The sequence below is a fragment of the Oncorhynchus masou genome, chromosome 33, assembly GCF_036934945.1.
Source record: "Oncorhynchus masou masou isolate Uvic2021 chromosome 33, UVic_Omas_1.1, whole genome shotgun sequence".
Lineage (NCBI taxonomy): Eukaryota > Metazoa > Chordata > Actinopteri > Salmoniformes > Salmonidae > Oncorhynchus > Oncorhynchus masou.
In genome coordinates, this window is record NC_088244.1 from 9,250,739 (window position 1) to 9,269,236 (window position 18,498).

General features: G+C 46.3%; 1 protein-coding gene across 3 annotated transcripts in view; it reads left to right on the forward strand.

The window, feature by feature from the left end:
* LOC135527788 (kelch domain-containing protein 8B-like) overlaps positions 1-18,498 on the forward strand; it is a 214,301-nt gene that overhangs the window by 122,732 nt on the left and 73,071 nt on the right. For all 3 annotated transcript variants that reach the window (XR_010453478.1, XM_064956361.1, XM_064956362.1), the window contains exon 4: positions 7,724-7,948. Coding sequence is in view for 2 of the 3 variants with exons in the window: in XM_064956361.1 (XP_064812433.1) it covers positions 7,724-7,948 (225 nt within the window). In the remaining variant the exon portion in view is untranslated. The remainder of the gene's footprint in view (positions 1-7,723; positions 7,949-18,498) is intronic.

The following is an 18,498-nucleotide window of genomic DNA, read 5'->3' on the forward strand; positions in this document are numbered from 1 at the left end:
TGACTGGTACCTTTTTTCATTTCATTCAGTGCTAAGTCCGCACCTCTCCAATCTCTGATAGTTCTAGGTGTCTTTTGCAAGAGGTTATCTCAGCATATGTAGGCTGATGATCTGACTGATATGTATGACGGTGTATGTATATATGTATGTATGTAAGTATGTATGTATGTATGTATGTATGTGTTTGTATATATATATATATATTTCAATGTACTTGTACTTCAATGTACTCAAACCAGTCTGTATCATGTGGTGTACTTCTCTGAAGGACAGTGTTCTGTCCGACCCTGGAGTAGTGGTCAGAGCTGTGTTGTGATGGGCCAGGTCCAGTAGAGCTGTGTTGTGATGGGCCAGGTCTAGTCGTGCTGTGTTGTGATGGGCCAGGTCCAGTAGAGCTGTGTTGTGATGGAACAGGTCTAGTAGAGCTGTGTTGTGATGGGCCAGGTCCAGTAGAGCTGTGTTGTGATGGAACAGGTCTAGTAGAGCTGTGTTGTGATGGAACAGGTCTAGTCGTGCTGTGTTGTGATGGGACAGGTCTAGTAGAGCTGTGTTGTGATGGGCCTGGTCTAGTAGAGCTGTGTTGTGATGGGCCAGGTCTAGTCGTGCTGTGTTGTGATGGGATGGGTCTAGTCGTGCTGTGTTGTGATGGGCCAGGTCTAGTAGAGCTGTGTTGTGATGGGACGGGTCTAGTCGTGCTGTCCTGAGGCGGGTCTGGTCTGGTAAATATGTGCTGTGTTGGTCCTGGTCTAGTAGAGCTGTGTTGTGATGGGACAGGTCTAGTAGAGCGGGTCTGGTCTGGTAAATATGTGCTGTGTTGGTCCTGGTCTAGTAGAGCTGTGTTGTGATGGGACAGGTCTAGTAGAGCTGTCCTGAGGCGGGTCTGGTCTGGTAAATATGTGCTGTGTTGGTCCTGGTCTAGTAGAGCTGTGTTGTGATGGGCCAGGTCTAGTAGAGCTGTGTTGTGATGGGACAGGTCTAGTAGAGCTGTCCTGAGGCGGGTCTGGTCTGGTAAATATGTACTGTGTTGGTCCTGGTCTAGTAGAGCTGTGCTGTGATGGGCCAGGTCTAGTAGAGCTGTGCTGTGATGGAACAGGTCTAGTAGAGCTGTGCTGTGATGGGCCAGGTCTAGTAGAGCTGTGCTGTGATGGAACAGGTCTAGTAGAGCTGTACTTTAATAAGCCGTGTCTGGCTCTTTTCTCCTCAGGATGGTGGAGGTACTGTTGTTTCAGAATGTGGGGCGGGGGACCTCTGTTGCTGGGGTGATGGGTGTGGGGGTCCCTGCCAAGTGTTGCATCTTTTAGGTCCTTGGCAAAAGTTCTGATACTGTCCTGATCAAGATGTACATTATCGTATAAGTGTTGACATGTCAGAGTGGAGTGTTGAGCCGTTCTGACGTTGAGCAGAGAGGCACAGTCCACAGTGATCTGTTGATTTATTTTGTCGATCAACTTTCCTGGGAAGTCTTTTCTTGGTAGGAGGGTGGACACAACTATGTTGGTTGTTGGGAACGTAGCCTGTGCCTGTTCTGCCACTCTTCTCACTGCCCCAGATACATTTTCACCTTTGGCATGAAGGTCGTTTGTGCCAGTGTGAATCATGATGTTGTCAGGGGTGTCAATCCTGGTCTGACTGAGTAGCTGCATTGCACTGTCAGTTGTAGGACACCAGAACTTATACACCTGGTGTCTAGGGAATCATCTTTCCTGGACTAAGAACTTCACATTTTAATCAATAAGGATTGCAGTTGTGAGTGATTGTCTGGGTGGAGCAGACTGGGAGACTGGTATTCTGACCTGGACTGGAGCAGACTGGGACACTGGTTGGCTGACATGAGCTAGAGCAGACTGGTAGGCTGGTGTTCTGACCTAGACTGGAGCAGACTGGGAGACTGGTATTCTGACCTAGACTGGAGCAGACTGGGAGACTGGTATTCTGACCTAGACTGGAGCAGACTGGGAGACTGGTATTCTGACCTGGACTGGAGCAGACTGGGAGGCTGGTAATCTGACCTGGGCTGGAGCAGACTGGGAGGCTGGTATTCTGACCTGGGCTGGAGCAGACTGGGACACTGGTTGGCTGACATGAGCTAGAGCAGACTGGTAGGCTGGTGTTCTGACCTAGACTGGAGCAGACTGGGAGACTGGTATTCTGACCTAGACTGGAGCAGACTGGGAGACTGGTATTCTGACCTAGACTGGAGCAGACTGGGAGACTGGTATTCTGACCTGGGCTGGAGCAGACTGGGAGGCTGGTAATCTGACCTGGGCTGGAGCAGACTGGGAGGCTGGTGTTCTGACCTAGACTGGAGCAGACTGGGAGGCTGGTGTTCTGACCTGGACTGGAGCAGACTGGGAGGCTGGTGTTCTGACCTGGACTGGAGCAGACTGGGAGGCTGGTGTTCTGACCTGGACTGGAGCAGACTGGGAAGCAGGTAGGCTGACATGGACTGGAGCAGACTGGGACACTGGTTGGCTGATCTGGGCTGGAGCAGACTGGTAGCCTGGTAGGTTGATCTGAGCTGGAGCAGACTGGTAGGCTGGTAGGTTGACCTGGGCTGGAGCAGACTGTGCTGGAGCAGACTGGTAGGCTGGTTGGCTGACCTGGACTGAAGGGTGGCTGGTAGGTTGACCTGGGCTGGAGCAGACTGTGCTGGAGCAGACTGGGAGGCTGGTATTCTGACCTGGACTGGAGCAGACTGGGACACTGGTTGGCTGACATGAGCTAGAGCAGACTGGTAGGCTGGTGTTCTGACCTGGACTGGAGCAGACTGGGAGGCTGGTGTTCTGACCTGGACTGGAGCAGACTGGGAGACTGGTATTCTGACCTAGACTGGAGCAGACTGGGAGACTGGTGTTCTGACCTAGACTGGAGCAGACTGGGAGACTGGTATTCTGACCTGGACTGGAGCAGACTGGGAGGCTGGTGTTCTGACCTAGACTGGAGCAGACTGGGAGACTGGTATTCTGACCTGGACTGGAGCAGACTGGGAGGCTGGTAATCTGACCTGGGCTGGAGCAGACTGGGAGGCTGGTAATCTGACCTGGGCTGGAGCAGACTGGTAGGCTGGTGTTCTGACCTGGACTGGAGCAGACTGGGAGGCTGGTAATCTGACCTGGACTGGAGCAGACTGGGAAGCAGGTAGGCTGACATGGACTGGAGCAGACTGGGACACTGGTTGGCTGATCTGGGCTGGAGCAGACTGGTAGCCTGGTAGGTTGATCTGAGCTGGAGCAGACTGGTAGGCTGGTAGGTTGACCTGGGCTGGAGCAGACTGGTAGGCTGGTTGGCTGACCTGGACTGAAGGGTGGCTGGTAGGTTGACCTGGGCTGGAGCAGACTGTGCTGGAGCAGACTGGGACACTGGTTGGCTGACATGGGCTGGAGCAGACTGGGAGGCTGGTTGGCTGACCTGGGCTGGAGCAGACTGGGACACTGGTTGGCTGACATGGGATAGAGCAGACTGGGACGCTGGTTGGCTGACCTGGGCTAGAGCAGACTGGGACGCTGTTTGGCTGACCTGGGCTGGAGCAGACTGGGACACTGGTTGGCTGACCTGGGCTGGAGCAGACTGGGACACAGGTTGGCTGACATGGGATAGAGCAGACTGGGACGCTGGTTGGCTGACCTGGGCTGGAGCAGACTGGGACGCTGTTTGGCTGACCTGGGCTGGAGCAGACTGGGACACTGGTTGGCTGACATGGGATAGAGCAGACTGGGACGCTGGTTGGCTGACCTGGGCTGGAACAGTGTCATCTGGCTGTGTGGTGGAGGCCATGCTGGTCTCAGGTTCTGCTTGTGTTATGCCAAGCTGGTGGACATGTTCTCTAGATGCAGAGGACATAATGACTTGCTGCTGGTTGAGGTGGTCAATGTACCTCTCTCTTTGTTCTAGCTCCTTCCTTGTTGTGCTCAGATGGTCTCTGAGGTCATCATTTGTCTGACTCAGTTTGTCCATTCTGCTTTCTAATTTAGCAATAGATGCTCTGCTCTCCTCCCTCAACTGTTTAATCTCTTCTTTTAGTTTCTGGACAGTGTCCTCCTCTTGAAGCTTGTTCTCTCTGTGTTCTATGACCTCTGCTTCGACTAGAGAGAGGGTGTTGTGGAAACGTTGCATAGCAGGTGTTCTTGGTGTTGTAGGCATGTCCTTGGCTCTGTCCGCTGCAGGTGAGGTAGGTAGAGGGACATTGAGGGCTTCCTGCTGGGTCACAGAGACCGTTGGGATCTGCTTTTCTCCATCTCCCTCCTTGACTTTTTCCTCAGTTTCTGAGATGATTTCAGCTTCTGCTTTTAGGGTAGCAAACCTATTCTCAAAAGCCTGGAATCATTGCCTTGTATCAATACAGTTCCATTATTATATAAGTTTACTGTTTGATATGTGTTGCTCTGGTCAGCTTCTTCAAAAATGCTGATCTGACATCCTTGGCTGATGCCCCTCTTTTTTGAGAAAGGGAAATGCTTGCAAATAACCTTTTTCCATATGTTCCCTCGATTGGTATTTAAAATTAAATTTGCTCTTGTTTTGTAACTGGTAAGATCTGCAAACAGGCATTCATGGTTCTGTCCCATCAACAAACCTTTGAAACTTTTCTTAGGTTTCTCTGTTTGGATGTCTGGTGGGTAAACAATTTCAATAGCAATGCTGGTGATGTTTGCTACAATGTTGCAATAGAAGAGTTGTTTCTTGTATTATTGTCTCTTGTGTCTTTAGCGGACTGTTTCACTTTGTTGTCCTTTTTCTTCTGTCCTTCATTTGTCTTTCTTTTCTTCTGTTAACTAGATATTTTTTGTTATTATTTGTTAGCTAGCTAGCTTCTTCCAGGAGAGTCCCTAGCAACTGCTTAGTAACTGGTAAACAATTCAGCTAGCTAACTGTACAATTTTATGAAAAATAGTTACTTTTTCAAAAGCCTATCTTCTTGGTTTGTTGCTCGTTTTCTCTCCTATTCAGTCTTGCAGTTTTCTTTTGCTTTTTTCTATGTACTTCACTCTAAAAACCATGTACATTTCAATATTTATTCAGCAGAGGCTGCTCAATTTCAAAACGCCTGTTTCTCTCTCTCTCTCTCCACATCTCTCTCCACCTCTCTCTCTCACTCTCTCTCTCCCTCTCTGTCTCTCTCTCCCTCTATGTCTCTCTCTGTCTCTCTGTCTCTCTGTCTCTCTCTCCACCTCTCTCTCCACCTCTCTCTCTTGCTCTCTCTCTCCCTCTGTCTCTCTCTCCCTCTATGTCTCTCTCTGTCTCTCTGTCTCTCTGTCTCTCTCTCTCTCTGTCTCTCTCTCTCTCTCTCTCTCTCTCTCATTCTCTCTCTCAATGCAGTTAAAGAAATACAGTTTAAGAAAGTTTCTATCTATGTTTGGCTCTCATGACAGGTGATGTTCATGAATATAACCTGATGAATATCACCTGAAGTACACCAGGCTGAGTGTCGGTGTCAGCAATCAGCGTGTGATCACAGTGGGATCACTGTCACTATGTCCAGGCTGATCAAACACTTGACACTGACGTGCTGCACTGCAGACACTGTCTACTCAAACATGGATAGAAACTTTATTCCAGTTTCAATAGAGACCTTTTCCACTGGCTGCAGGTCCAACAGCAGAGAGACTGACAGGCTGTATAATCTTTACGATACACACTGTCAGCCAGGCCCCAAGTGTAATACACAACAGTACTCACACACTCTCACACGCAAGGGTGCACACACACACACACACACACACACACACACACACACACACACACACACACACACACACACACACACACACACACACACACACACACACACACACAAACTAACACACATACTCACTCACTCTCTCTTCCTATCTTTCTCTCTCTCTCTCTCTCTCTCTCTCTCTCTCTCTCTCTCTCTCTCTCTCTCTCTCACACACTCTCTCACTCTCTCTCTGTCTCTCTCTCTCTCTCTCTGTCTCTGTGTCTCTGTCTCTCTCTCTCTCTCTCTGGCACTCTGTCTCTCTCTGTCTCTCTCACTCGCTCTCTCTCTCTCTCTCTCTGGGTAGCTGTCATGTGTGCTGGATAGAGTTGGAGGAGAGAAAGCCTGGGGCTCTATTCACAGAGGGAGAGAGAGAGGACCAGAGAGGTTGGAAAGGGAGAAACCAATGGAACGAGACAGAATACACACATATTTATCGCTGGATGTACTGCATGTTCACTGGGCCATGTGCCAAGCTTATATTTGAGAACACACCCGAGGATATTCGGCTGCTCCTAACAGATGTGGAATCAGCATTGCTAATAAAGGGGACACCATTTCAAACCATCCGCTCTAAAAAGAAAAGGTTCCTGGAGTTTCCTTTAGGGGTTCTTCAAATTGAAACTGTTGGGGAACCCCTCCCTATAAGTTTTTCAAAGAACCTATTTTAATGGATCCTCAAAGAACCTTTAAGGGTTCCATTTAAAAAAAAATGTTTTTATTTAACCCCGCTTTTGCTCACCAATTTCGTGGTTTCCAATTGGTCGAAAGCCACGCGTCCTCCGATACACAACCCAACCAAGCCGCACTGCTTCTTAACACAGCTCACATCCTAACCTGGAAGCCACCCGCACCAATATGTCAGAGGAAACACCTGGCTAACCTGGCGACCTGGTTAGCGCGCCTTGCGCCCGGCCTGCCACAGGAGTTGCTATTGCGCAATGAGACAAGGACATCCCTACCGGCCAAACTCCCAGCAGAGCCCCAAGTCCAATGGGTACATCCTCTGGCCTGTTGATGTTAATGAGTTGATGTTCTCCGTATTCATAGCCAGAATGATTTAGCAGTGCATGGTGATCGAACAGGTTTCCTCTTATATTCATCAGAGGTGTAGGGCGAGTGATGTCTGTGAATCCCAAAAATGTAAGTAATTATACAGATGTTTAACCAAAGATGCACACGACAGAATTCATACCTTGGTTTTTGTGGTGAATGAAAAACCTGTTTTGGTAATGGTCTTCATACACATACCTGGTCCATAATGTAGAGGCCTGTGGGATTTTCATTGACAAGGTAAGGGAGGAGGATGGTTCATGTGATCTCCATAACATACCAATACCTACTGACGTAACTTTGTTTGCCTCCTTGTCTGGATACCTGCAGACAGACAAACAAGTGTGCAGTTCAGGCAGCCTTTAACATATTATTATAGCCTACAGTATATAGTCTTACCTCTTTGTTGAATGATTTCCATTGAGTTGTGTCCATTTTCTGTTTTAGACAGATTTACACAAATATGAATAGATAGATGGTGTCATCAGAAAACCATTTCGATCATAATAGGGACAAACCTTAAGTTGAGATCTTTACATTTTTCAGTTAAGTGCCTGTGCCTGCTGTCCTTTCAAATCCAAATGTTTCAGATGGGCGGTTAGGGTCCTGCAAGAACCCTCACCAACTAAGGACGTTCCTCGATGAACCCCACCTCCTATGGGGTTCTTGGAAGAACCTTTTTGCGGGCCATTTTCAGTGCCAAGAACCCGAAGGTTCTTCAAAGATCTTTGAAGAACCCTTTGTTGATCCCCTCATTTTTAGAGTGCCAACACTTATTCCTTTTTTCTAACTGTTTCTCTCTCTCTTCACATCTCCTCTCATCCCTCCCACCCATTCTGACCTTTCATCTCTCCCTCTCTGTCATTCCCTCTCTCTCATGCCCTGCTGCCCACTCCCTTTGACCATCTCACCCTCCTCTCCTTCCACTCCTTCCTCTCCTCTCCTCCTTGGCAGGTGGGCGTCAGGGAAAGCTTCCTGTCACAGCCTTCGAGGCCTTTGACCTGGAAATGAAGAGTTGGACGCATTACCCCTGTATCCCCAGCCGCCGAGCCTTCGCCTGCTGTGCTGCCACCGAGCGGGGCTTCTTCAGTCTAGGAGGGCTCCAGCAGCCCTGCCCCCATAACTTCTACTCCAGACCTCACTTCGTCAGCACGGTGGAGGAGTACGACCCAGAACAGGGTGAGTCCCTTCAGTTCTACAGGTGCTCTACCCACATAACTAAATAAAACCCAGTATTGTTAAGTTGTTTTGTATCTCTATCAATACTCTCATTCAGTCAGTCCCACTAAAGCTCCAATACTGTCATTCAGTCAGTCCCACTATAGCTCCAATACTCTCATTCAGTAAGTCCCACTATAGCTCCAATACTCTCATTCTGTCAGTCCCACTATAGCGCCAATACTCTCATTCAGTCCCCCTATGGCTCCAATACTCTCATTCAGTCAGTCCCACTGGTGAGCTGAACTCATTTGGCTCAACAAACTGTCTCCCCTTATAGAGCCATGCATGCATAATGTCCTCCATACAAGCCAACACCAACCCGATAGACTCAAACACTGCCATTACACACTGTAACTCATTTAGCTTAGCTTAGCATACACGATCGACCACCTTGTTTCTGTCTTATGTAGCAAAATTTGAAATTGTGCACTTTACATTGAATAAAAGCACAGACTCAGAGCTACAAAATGGTATATCATACACGGCATTTGAGGAACAACGGGAAAGTAATTCAGCTTTGAAATTTGATAAACTCGTAACCTCGCTTTTGATGAAAATGGCCTTTGAATGTTTTGGATGGACAAGATGGCGCTGACAGAGATGGTCGCCTCGCATCAGGTCCTTAGGAAACAATGCAGTTATTTGTTTTTTTATTTGTTATTTCATGTATTATTTATTACATTATTAGCCCAGGAAATCTCAAGTATTATTACATACAGCCAGGAAGAACTATTGGATATAAAAGCGATGACAACTTACCAACATTACAACCAGGAATACGTATTTCCAGAAGCGGATCCTTTGTTCGGGACCTCCACCCTGGACATGGGATCCTGTCGCCACAGGAGAGGCAGACGGAGCGGCCTACTGGTCAGACTCAGAAGGCGAACACACCATCCACCGCTTCCGAGCACATTACTCGCCAATGTCCAATCTCTAGATAACAAGGTGGATGAAATTAGGGAACGATTTGCCTTCTAGAGAGACATCAGAGATTGTAACATTCTCTATTTCATGGAAACATGGCTCACTCGGGATATGTTGTCAGAGTCGGTACAGCCACCTGGTTTCCTCATGCATCGCGCCGACAGAAACCAACATCGTCCTGGTAAGAAGAAGGGCGGGGGTGTATGCCTTATGATTAACGACTCATGGTGTAATCACAACAACATACAGCAACATAAGTAATTTTGTTCACATGACCTAGAATTTATTACAAACAAATGCATTATCTTCCAAGAGAATTATCTTCGATTATAGTCACAGCTGTGTAGATCCCCCCCCCCCCAAGCATATACCTCGTCGGCCCTAAAAAGAAAATTAACTGGACTATGTAAACTGGAAACCATACATCCTGAGGTTGCATTTATTGTAGCTGGGGATTTTAGCAAAGATAACCTGAGAACATGACTTCCTAAATTTTGTCGGCATATCGAATGCACAACACGGGCTGCTAGCATTCTGGAGCAATGCTACTCTTAACTTCCGCGATGCATACAAAGCCCTCCCCCGCCCTGCCTTTGGGAAATCTGACCATAACTCCATTTTGTTGCTCTCAGCCTATAGACAGAAACTTAAACAGGAAACGCCCATGCTCAGGTTTGTCCAACGCTGGTCTGACCAATCGGATTCCAAGCTTCAGTATTGCTTCGATCACATGGACTGGGATATGTTCCAGTAGCCTCAGACAACACCATTGATATTTACGTGAGTGAGTTTATTAGCAAGTGCATCGGAGATTGTGTACCCACTGTGACTATTAAAACATTTCCTAACCAGAAACCCTGCATTAATGGCAGCATTCACGCAAAACTTTTAACTTTTTTAGGATAGGCATTCGGAATTTTGGATGAAAAGTGTGCCAAAAGTAAACTGCCTGCTACTCAGGCCCAGAAGCTAGGATATGTATATACTTGGTAGATTTGGATAGAAAACACTCTGAAGTTTCCAAAACTGTTGACATAATGTCTGTGAGTATAACATAACTGATATGTCAGGCAAAAACCTGAGGAAAATCCATCCAGGAAGTGCTATTATTTTGAAATATGAAAGCCTATCCACCATTTAAAGGGATTGGACCCAGATTCCGTTCCCTATGGCTTCCACTAGTTGTGAACAGTCTTTAGACATTGTTTTTATTCTGACCACAGAGAATCCCCAGAGCTCTTTGCTGCGCACGACCGAGAGTGCGCCATTCTAGTTTTTCTTTTATATTGACAACGCTATTGTCCGGTTGCAATATTATCGATTATTTAGGCTAAAAACAACCCGATGATTGATTTTAAACATAATTTGACATGTTTCTACAAACTTTACAGATACTATTTGGAATTTTCTCTGCCTCTTGTGATTACTGAACAAAATTTAGGTTTTTGGATATAAAGAGGGACTTTATCGAACAAAACAAACATTTATTGTGTGACTGGGAGTCTTGTGAGTGCAACCATACGAAGTTCATCAAAGGTAAGTGATTAATTTCATTGCAATTTCTGACTTTTGTGACTAATCTACTTGGCTGCTAACTGTTTGTAATTTTTTGTGAGCTGAGCGCTGTCCTCAGATAATCACATGGTTTTCTTTCACGGTAAAGCCTCAGACGGTGGCTGGATTAACAACAAGTTAAGCTTTATTTTGATGTATTGCACTTGTGATTTCATGAAAGTTAAATATTTATACCCATTTACTTTGAATTTGGCGCTCTGCAATTTCACCGAAAGTTGTCGAGTTGGGATGGTAGCATCCCACTGATCCATAAGATGTTTTAATCATGGCAAGGCGACTGGAAACATGACCAAATACAAACAGTGCAGCTATTCCCTCCACAAGTTAATCAAACAAGCAAAGCGTCAGTATAGAGACAAAGTAGTCGGATTTCAAAGGCTCAAACACAATACATATGTTGCAGGGTCTACAGTCAATCACGGATTACAAAAAGAAAACCAGCCCATCGCAGATATCGATGTCTTGCTCCCAGACAAGTTAAACAACTTCTTTGCTCGCTTGAGAACAATACAGTGCCACTGACATGGCCCGCTACCAAAGCCTGTGGGCTCTCCTTCTCTGTGGCCGACGTGAGTGAGACATTAAACATGTTAACCCTCGCAAGGCTGCCGGCCGAGATGGCATCCCTAGCCGTGTCCTCAGAGCATGCGCAGACCTGCTGGCTGGTGTGTTTACGTACATATTCAATCAATCCCTATCCCAGTCTGTTGTCCCAACATTCTTCAAGATGGTCACCACTGTTCCTGTTCCCAAGAAAGCTAAGGTAACTGAACTAAATGAATATCGTCCCATTGCACTCACTTCTGTCACCATGAAGTGCTTTGAGAGGAGCATATCAAGGAGCATATCACCTCCACCCTATGTGATACCCTAGACCCACTCCAATTTTCTTACCGCCCCAATAGGTCCACTGACTATGCAATCATACTGCCCTATCCCAACACTGGGGCCCCACAAGGGTGTGTTCTCAGCCCTCTCCTGTGCTCCATTTTCACCCATGACTGCGTGGCCATGCACAATTCCAACTCAATCATGAAGTTTGCAGACGACACTACTGTGGTAGGCTTGATTACCAACAACGACGAGACGGCCTACAGGGAGGAGGTGAGGGCCCTCGGAGTGTGGTGTCAGGAAAATAACCTCTCCCTCAACGTCAACAAAACAAATGAGATGATCGTGGACTTCCGAAAACAGCAGAGGGAGCACCCCCCTCCACATCGACGGGACTTAGTGGAGAAGGTGGAAAGTTCCTCGGCGTACACATCACGGACAAACTGAAATGGTCCACCCACACAGACAGCGTGGTGAAGAAGGCGCAACAGCAACAGCGCCTCTTCAACCTCAGGAGGCTGAAGAAATGTGGCTTGTCACCTAAAACACTCACACACAATCGAGAGCATCCTTTCGGGCTGTATCACCGCCTGGTACGGCAACTGTACCGCCCTCAACCGCAAGGCTCTCCAGGGGGTGGTGCGGTCTGCACAACGCATCACCGGGGGCAAACTACCTGCCCTCCAGGACACCGACAAGGCCAAAAAGATCATCAAGGACAACAACCACCCGAGCCACTGCCTGTTCACCCCAATATCATCCAGAAGGCGAGGTCAGTACAGGTGCATCAAAGCTGGGACCGAGAGACTGAAAAACAGCTTCAATCTCAAGTCCATCAGACTGTTAAACAGCCATCGCTAACATAGAGAGGCTGCTGTCAACAAACAGACTCAAGTCTCTGGACACTTTAATAAATGGACTTAATAAAGATATCACTAGTCACCTTGAATAACGTCACTTTAATAATGTTTACATATCCTACGTTACTCATCTCATATGTATTTACTGTTCTATACCATCTACTGCATCTTGCCTATGCCGTTCGGCCATCGCTCATCCATATACTGTACAGGTATTTATATGTACATATTCTTATTCATCCCTTACATTTGTGTGTATAAGGTAGTTGTGATTTTTTTTATTACTTGTTAGATATTACTGCATTGTTGGAACTAGAAGCACACACATTTCGCTACACTCGCATTAACATCTGCTAACCATTTGTATGTGACAAATACAATTGGATTTGATTTGATACCTACTTCTTTGTCTACACCCATTCAGCATCATTCACACACTCTTAAGCTTTAGCCCCACCCATCTCTTCATGGGTTGATCCGAGTGTTCTGTCTTAACAACAGCAATCAATCACCCAAGCTAACTGGCTAACATTGGCTAGCTACTTCCAGACTCACGGACCATTTTACTCGCCCTAGCAGAGCTGGTTAGGCTGTTTTTATGTCATCTAGAATGTGCTGCTGGCAACAATTTACGCTTTTTTGCCAATGTTTTCTGACACTGGCCATATTCAACCGGTGTTGAGCGTTTGTAAATTTGTCTGTTATTCTGCGCTCTGCCAGACTGAGATCAGAGTGCTCTGAAATCGGAGTAGATAGCCAGAGCGAATTTACCAGCTCCATCTATCAACAGTTGTTGCAGTGATGTTCTATTGAAATGGTTAGTTTGACAGTGGTGTCTTTTGTTAAGACATGTAGCTAGCTAGCTAAACAATGAACAATAATCCCAACTCATGACGTTACTACCCTGCATGAGCTAACATTAGGCTATAACTAGCTAGCTAGTCTATCTTACATCATGGATGGACGCTTCTCCCTGTCACGGATGCCATGGTTGCCCTTAGTTTGAAGATGTAATCTGGAGACAGGTGTTTTTTAGCCATCTCCTTAGCTGTCATACTCTAATTCCACTGATTTCAAAACTCGGTCCTCCAGAAAGTGGAGAGCAACACTTACACAGTTCTACTAAGCAATATATATATATTTTTAAAGCTGTGGTTAGTAAGGATTCCCTACACATACTGACGAGCTCATATTATAGACAGAAGCGTGCTATATGGCAGACCAATCCGAACTCATCTCTCGGTGTCACGTTCTGCCGTAGTTCTTTTATTATGTCTTTGTTTTAGTATGGTCAGGGTGTGAGTTGGTTGGGTTGTCTATGTTCGTTTTTCTATGTTGTGTTTTGCGTTTTTGGCCTGGTATGGTTCTCAGTCAGAGGCAGGTGTCGTTAGTTGTCTCTGATTGAGAATCATACTTAGGTAGCCTTTTTTCACCTGTGTTGGGTGGGTGATTATTTCCTGTTCTGTGTTTTGTATTTCACTGTTCAGGACTGTTTCGTTTCGTTCTCGTTGTTTTTGTTTTGTGTTCATATAATAAATACAATATGGACACTTACCACGCTGCACATTGGTCCTCCGATCCTTCTTACTAATCCTCAGAAGAGGAGGACGAGAATCGTTACACTCGGCATGTCCAGCCCACTCATTATCTCAGCCAATCATGGCTAGCGGGAAGGTTGCTGACTTTTTCTGTGGCTAAACCAACAAGGCTCGTAATTCAACAATTATATTTTGTATTTACAGATGGCGTATACGTTTGTTAATAAGGCACATGAAAGTTCACATGTTCCAGAAGGCATTTCTGCCCCCAAAACATATTTTGATGGGGGGGGGGAGTTTACGTTCAAATGGCTCTCCTGTCAAGTAGTGACCCGTGGCATATGCCTGGTTTCCTGAAATGGGTCACATCCTAACACATTCTTCCTCTCAGAAAACACTTCTGTAATCTTCCCCATTCTTTTTGAAACCGCTGTTTCAGGCCGGGATGGGTTGTGTTGGAGGTTGTTACTGATTCACAGAGCCATGGAAGGGTCCTAATCCCCTGCTTTCCTACTGCAGCTTCCTGGTAGACTGATACAGATGAGGCTGTATTAGGATGAGGATGTGGTTGCATTTAGTATTCCAGAGCTGTGCTGTGCTGATTCACCATCCATTTCTGGAATAAGCCCAGTGAGCGCGAGTTACCTTTCACCTCAGGCTGTGTGTGTGTGTGTGTGTGTGTGTGTGTGTGTGTGTGTGTGTGTGTGTGTGTGTGTGTGTGTGTGTGTGTGTGTGTGTGTGTGTGTGTGTGTGTGTGTGTGTGTGTGTGTGTGTGTGTGTGTGTGTGTGTGTGTGTGTGTGTGTGTGTGTGTGTGTGCGTGGGTATGTGTGGTCAGGGGGAATCTTTTCCTCCATCCATATTAACATTAAATTCTATAACTCCCCACTGTGCCTGTCAGGTCTTGATAAAATACATTTTAATATATAGTCTTTTCAGTTGCTGAAATCAAAAGCCAGATGAGTTTAGTGTAACCCCTACATTTAATTTGGTTGGCTTTTGAAGATAATGATATTTCTTTCTGAATAACAAAGCAATCCCGAGCTGTTCACGGTTAAGGAATGTGTTGTGTGTACTTTATGGGCGAGGGACTTTGTGGTTAGCACGTTATCTCTCTCCCACTCATTTCCTTTCCATTCACTGCTTTCCTGGACCTGGGACACGGTGGCGAGGAGATAGCAGATGACCTCTAATGGAATAGCGGCACAAAAGCCCAGTTAAAGAATAGCATTTATGTTCAATCTCCCTCAGGCAGAGCCTTGTCGGATAGACATGAACGCGTCAATTCCGATGCAGTATTTGACAAATGCTTCCTACAGCTGTCATAATGTGCAGTATTCTGTTGGTTGTACACATTTCATGGAGTATCATATTTGAGTCCAATACATTAGAGCTGGGTTATAGTCTAATTTATATTAAGCAAAATCTATCTTACGCGTTCCAACCCAATTGCTATTTAGTTTATCTTTATTATTGTCACATTTGACCGCCAAGCACTTCCGGACATCAGATCGACGGTTACTGACCTCCATTTTTATTTAAAATCCGAATTCAACTCCGACTCAGCTGTTCTCTTGTTCATACCGCACCCCAGTCCTTTGTTTCAAGGGCTACCAAAAATATTCAGTCGTCGACGCGATAGATGTTGTCGGCATCCTGGTGAGATTGAGACGAAGAGAAAACCCGACCGGCACTCCTCTCCATTCTACAGGAAAATGTTCAGTCACTGGAGAATAAGATGGATGAGCTTTGTTCAAGAGTCTCCTATCAGACAGATTTGAAAAGTTGCAATATTAACTGCCTTGCAGAGAGGTGGCATGGAGGTCTTTATGTACGTAGTGGTTTCTCCATGCAGCAGCACGATCACGCAAGTCCAAAGGGGAGTGTGCCTCTTTATAAACAACAACTGGCAGACTCTTTTATCTACCAAGAGAGTTCTTTTTTTGTAGTTATCACAGTTGTCTACATCCCTCCACAAGCCAACACCACTTTGGCACTCAATGAACTGTACGGGGTCAGAAACAAACAAGAAACCACTCACTCACAGGCAGCTTTTCTGGTGGGTGGAGACTTTAATGTGGGGAGACTTAACACAGTTCTACCTCACTTTTACCATCACGTCTCCTGAGCCACTAATGGTGTTAAGAACTCTAGACAAAACTTTTATTCTACACGCAGAAACACATACAAGGTGCTCCCTTTGGCAAATCTTACCAAGACTCTATTCTCCTGCTTCCTGTTTACAAACAATAGCTCAAACAGGAAGTACTAATGACACGCTCATTACAGAAGTGGTCCTTTGAAACAAGACTACATGACTGTTTTACTAGTACAGACTAGGATATGTTCCGGGATTCATCTGATAGCATTGAGGAGTTTACCACATCAGTCACGGGCCTCATCAATAAGTGCGTAGACAAAGTCGTCCACACAGTGACTATAAGAATGTATCCAAACCAAAAACCATGGATTACAGGTAATATCCCCACTGGGCAATTGCTAAAGTAGGCCTGGGCAATTATTTTCCATGGAGGGCCACATTAAAATATATTTTGCCGTCGCGGGACAGAAACATTTTACAGGATTATACATCATGTGTTGACAGATATATCTACTGTAAATCACATCCTGATTTGCTACTAATTTCACTTTTTTAACATGCACAAAAATAAACCACATTCATGTTCTGCTTTTGGGAGGTATTTTCATTATTAAACAATGAACTACACGGAGGGAAAAGTACACTGTGCATTCAGCACCACGGACAGAACTCTTGTTAACAGGTATGTACAAAAACACAAGAAAAGAGAGAGCTCAACATTACATTTAAACTACTCAATCAGTGTGAGGAGTGAAGTATCTGTTGGGCATTGACTAGAGCAGTGAAGTCTCTGATGGGCATTGACGAGAGCAGTGAAGTCTCTGATGGGCTTTGACTAGAGCAGTGAAGTCTCTGATGGGCATTGACTAGAGCAGTGAAGTCTCTGATGGGCATTGACTAGAGCAGTGAAGTTTCTGATGGGCATTGACTAGAGCAGTGAAGTCTCTGATGGGCATTGACTAGAGCAGAGAAGTATCTGATGGGCATTGACTAGAGCAGTAAAGTCTCTGATGGGCATTGACTAGAGCAGTGAAGTCTCTGATGGGCATTGACTAGAGGAGTGAAGTCTCTGATGGGCATTGACTAGAGCAGTGAAGTCTCTGATGGGCATTGACTAGAGCAGTGAAGTCTCTGATGGGCATTGACTAGAGCAGTGAAGTCTCTGATGGGCATTGACTAGAGCAGTGAAGTCTCTGATGGGCTTTGACTAGAGCAGTGAAGTCTCTGATGGGCTTTGACTAGAGCAGTGAAGTCTCTGGTGGTCATTGACTTAAGCAGTGAAGTCTCTGATGGGCTTTGACTAGAGCAGTGAAGTCTCTGGTGGGCTTTGACTAGAGCAGTGAAGTCTCTGATGGGCATTGACTAGAGCAGTGAAGTCTGATGGACATTGACTAGAGCAGAGAAGTCAGGTATAGATTTTGACGTCACTATGTGCAGGATTGCTGAGAGGTGAGAGTCAGTAAGAGATGATCTGTGCCTTGACTTGCTATCTTTCATCACTGAAAATGTCTGTTCACATACTGTACATAGGTTGACCCAAACATCTTCTGAGCATGACTCCTAATCTTTGGAAAGTTTTGTTCATTGAGAGATGCATAGAGCCTCGTCAGTGACATTGTTTTGAATAGTTTTCCAATCACTGCATCAGACTGAAGATCGATAACCTCAAATTGCAGGTCAGTCGGAGCGTTATCCACATTGAAGGTGAAAGGAGAGGAAACCAACAGCATGTCATTTTCCAATGCTTTGAAATCTTCCAAACGACGTGAAAACTCAGCGTTCAAAGCACACAGCAGCGATGGATAATTCTCCCGCTGGTCATCTGATAGGGAACAGACTAGTAGTGTCGGAAGGTGGGTGAGATCGTTGGCTTCTAGTTGACGGATCAGGAGGAGTAATTTTCCCTTGACGGCTTTGACAAGGCTTTACATCTGATGTGCAAAAAGGCCCTTCCCTTGTAGTTTGGAGTTCAGTTCATTCATGAGGCCATGATGTCCACGGTGACGACAAAATCAGCCAAACATTCCTTATCTTGTAGTTGAGGGAAATCCACATATTTTCCTTTCATTTGCTAAAACTCAACAATCTCCAACTTCAGGTCCCACACACTTTTAAGCACCTTCCCCAAACTCAGCCATCTCACCTTTGTGTGTTAGGGGAGATCTGCATGACCCGACTCTGTCTGTTCCAACAGTGAGACAAACTGCCGGTGGTTTAAAGATTTTGCTCTTATGAAGTTTACCACTTTAGTGACTGTATCCACATGGCTCATTTCCAGCCCTCTTTTCATCCCTCTCCTCCTCTCCTCTCCTCCCTCTCCTCTCCTCCCTCTCCTCCCTCTCCTCCTCTCCTCTCCTCCCTCTCCTCCCTCTCCTCCTCTCCTCTCCTCCCTCTCCTCCCTCTCCTCCTCTCCTCTCCTCCCTCTCCTCCTCTCCTCTCCACCCTCTCCTCCTCTCCTCTCCTCCCTCTCCTCCTCTCCTCTCCTCCCTCTCCTCCTCTCCCTCCTCCCTCTCCTCCTCTCCTCCCTCTCCTCCTCTCCTCTCCACCCTCTCCTCCTCTCCTCCCTCTCCTCCTCTCCTCTCCTCCCTCTCCTCCTCTCCTCTCCTCCCTCTCCTCCTCTCCTCTCTTCCCTCTCCTCCTCTCCTCTCCACCCTCTCCTCCTCTTCTCTCCACCCTCT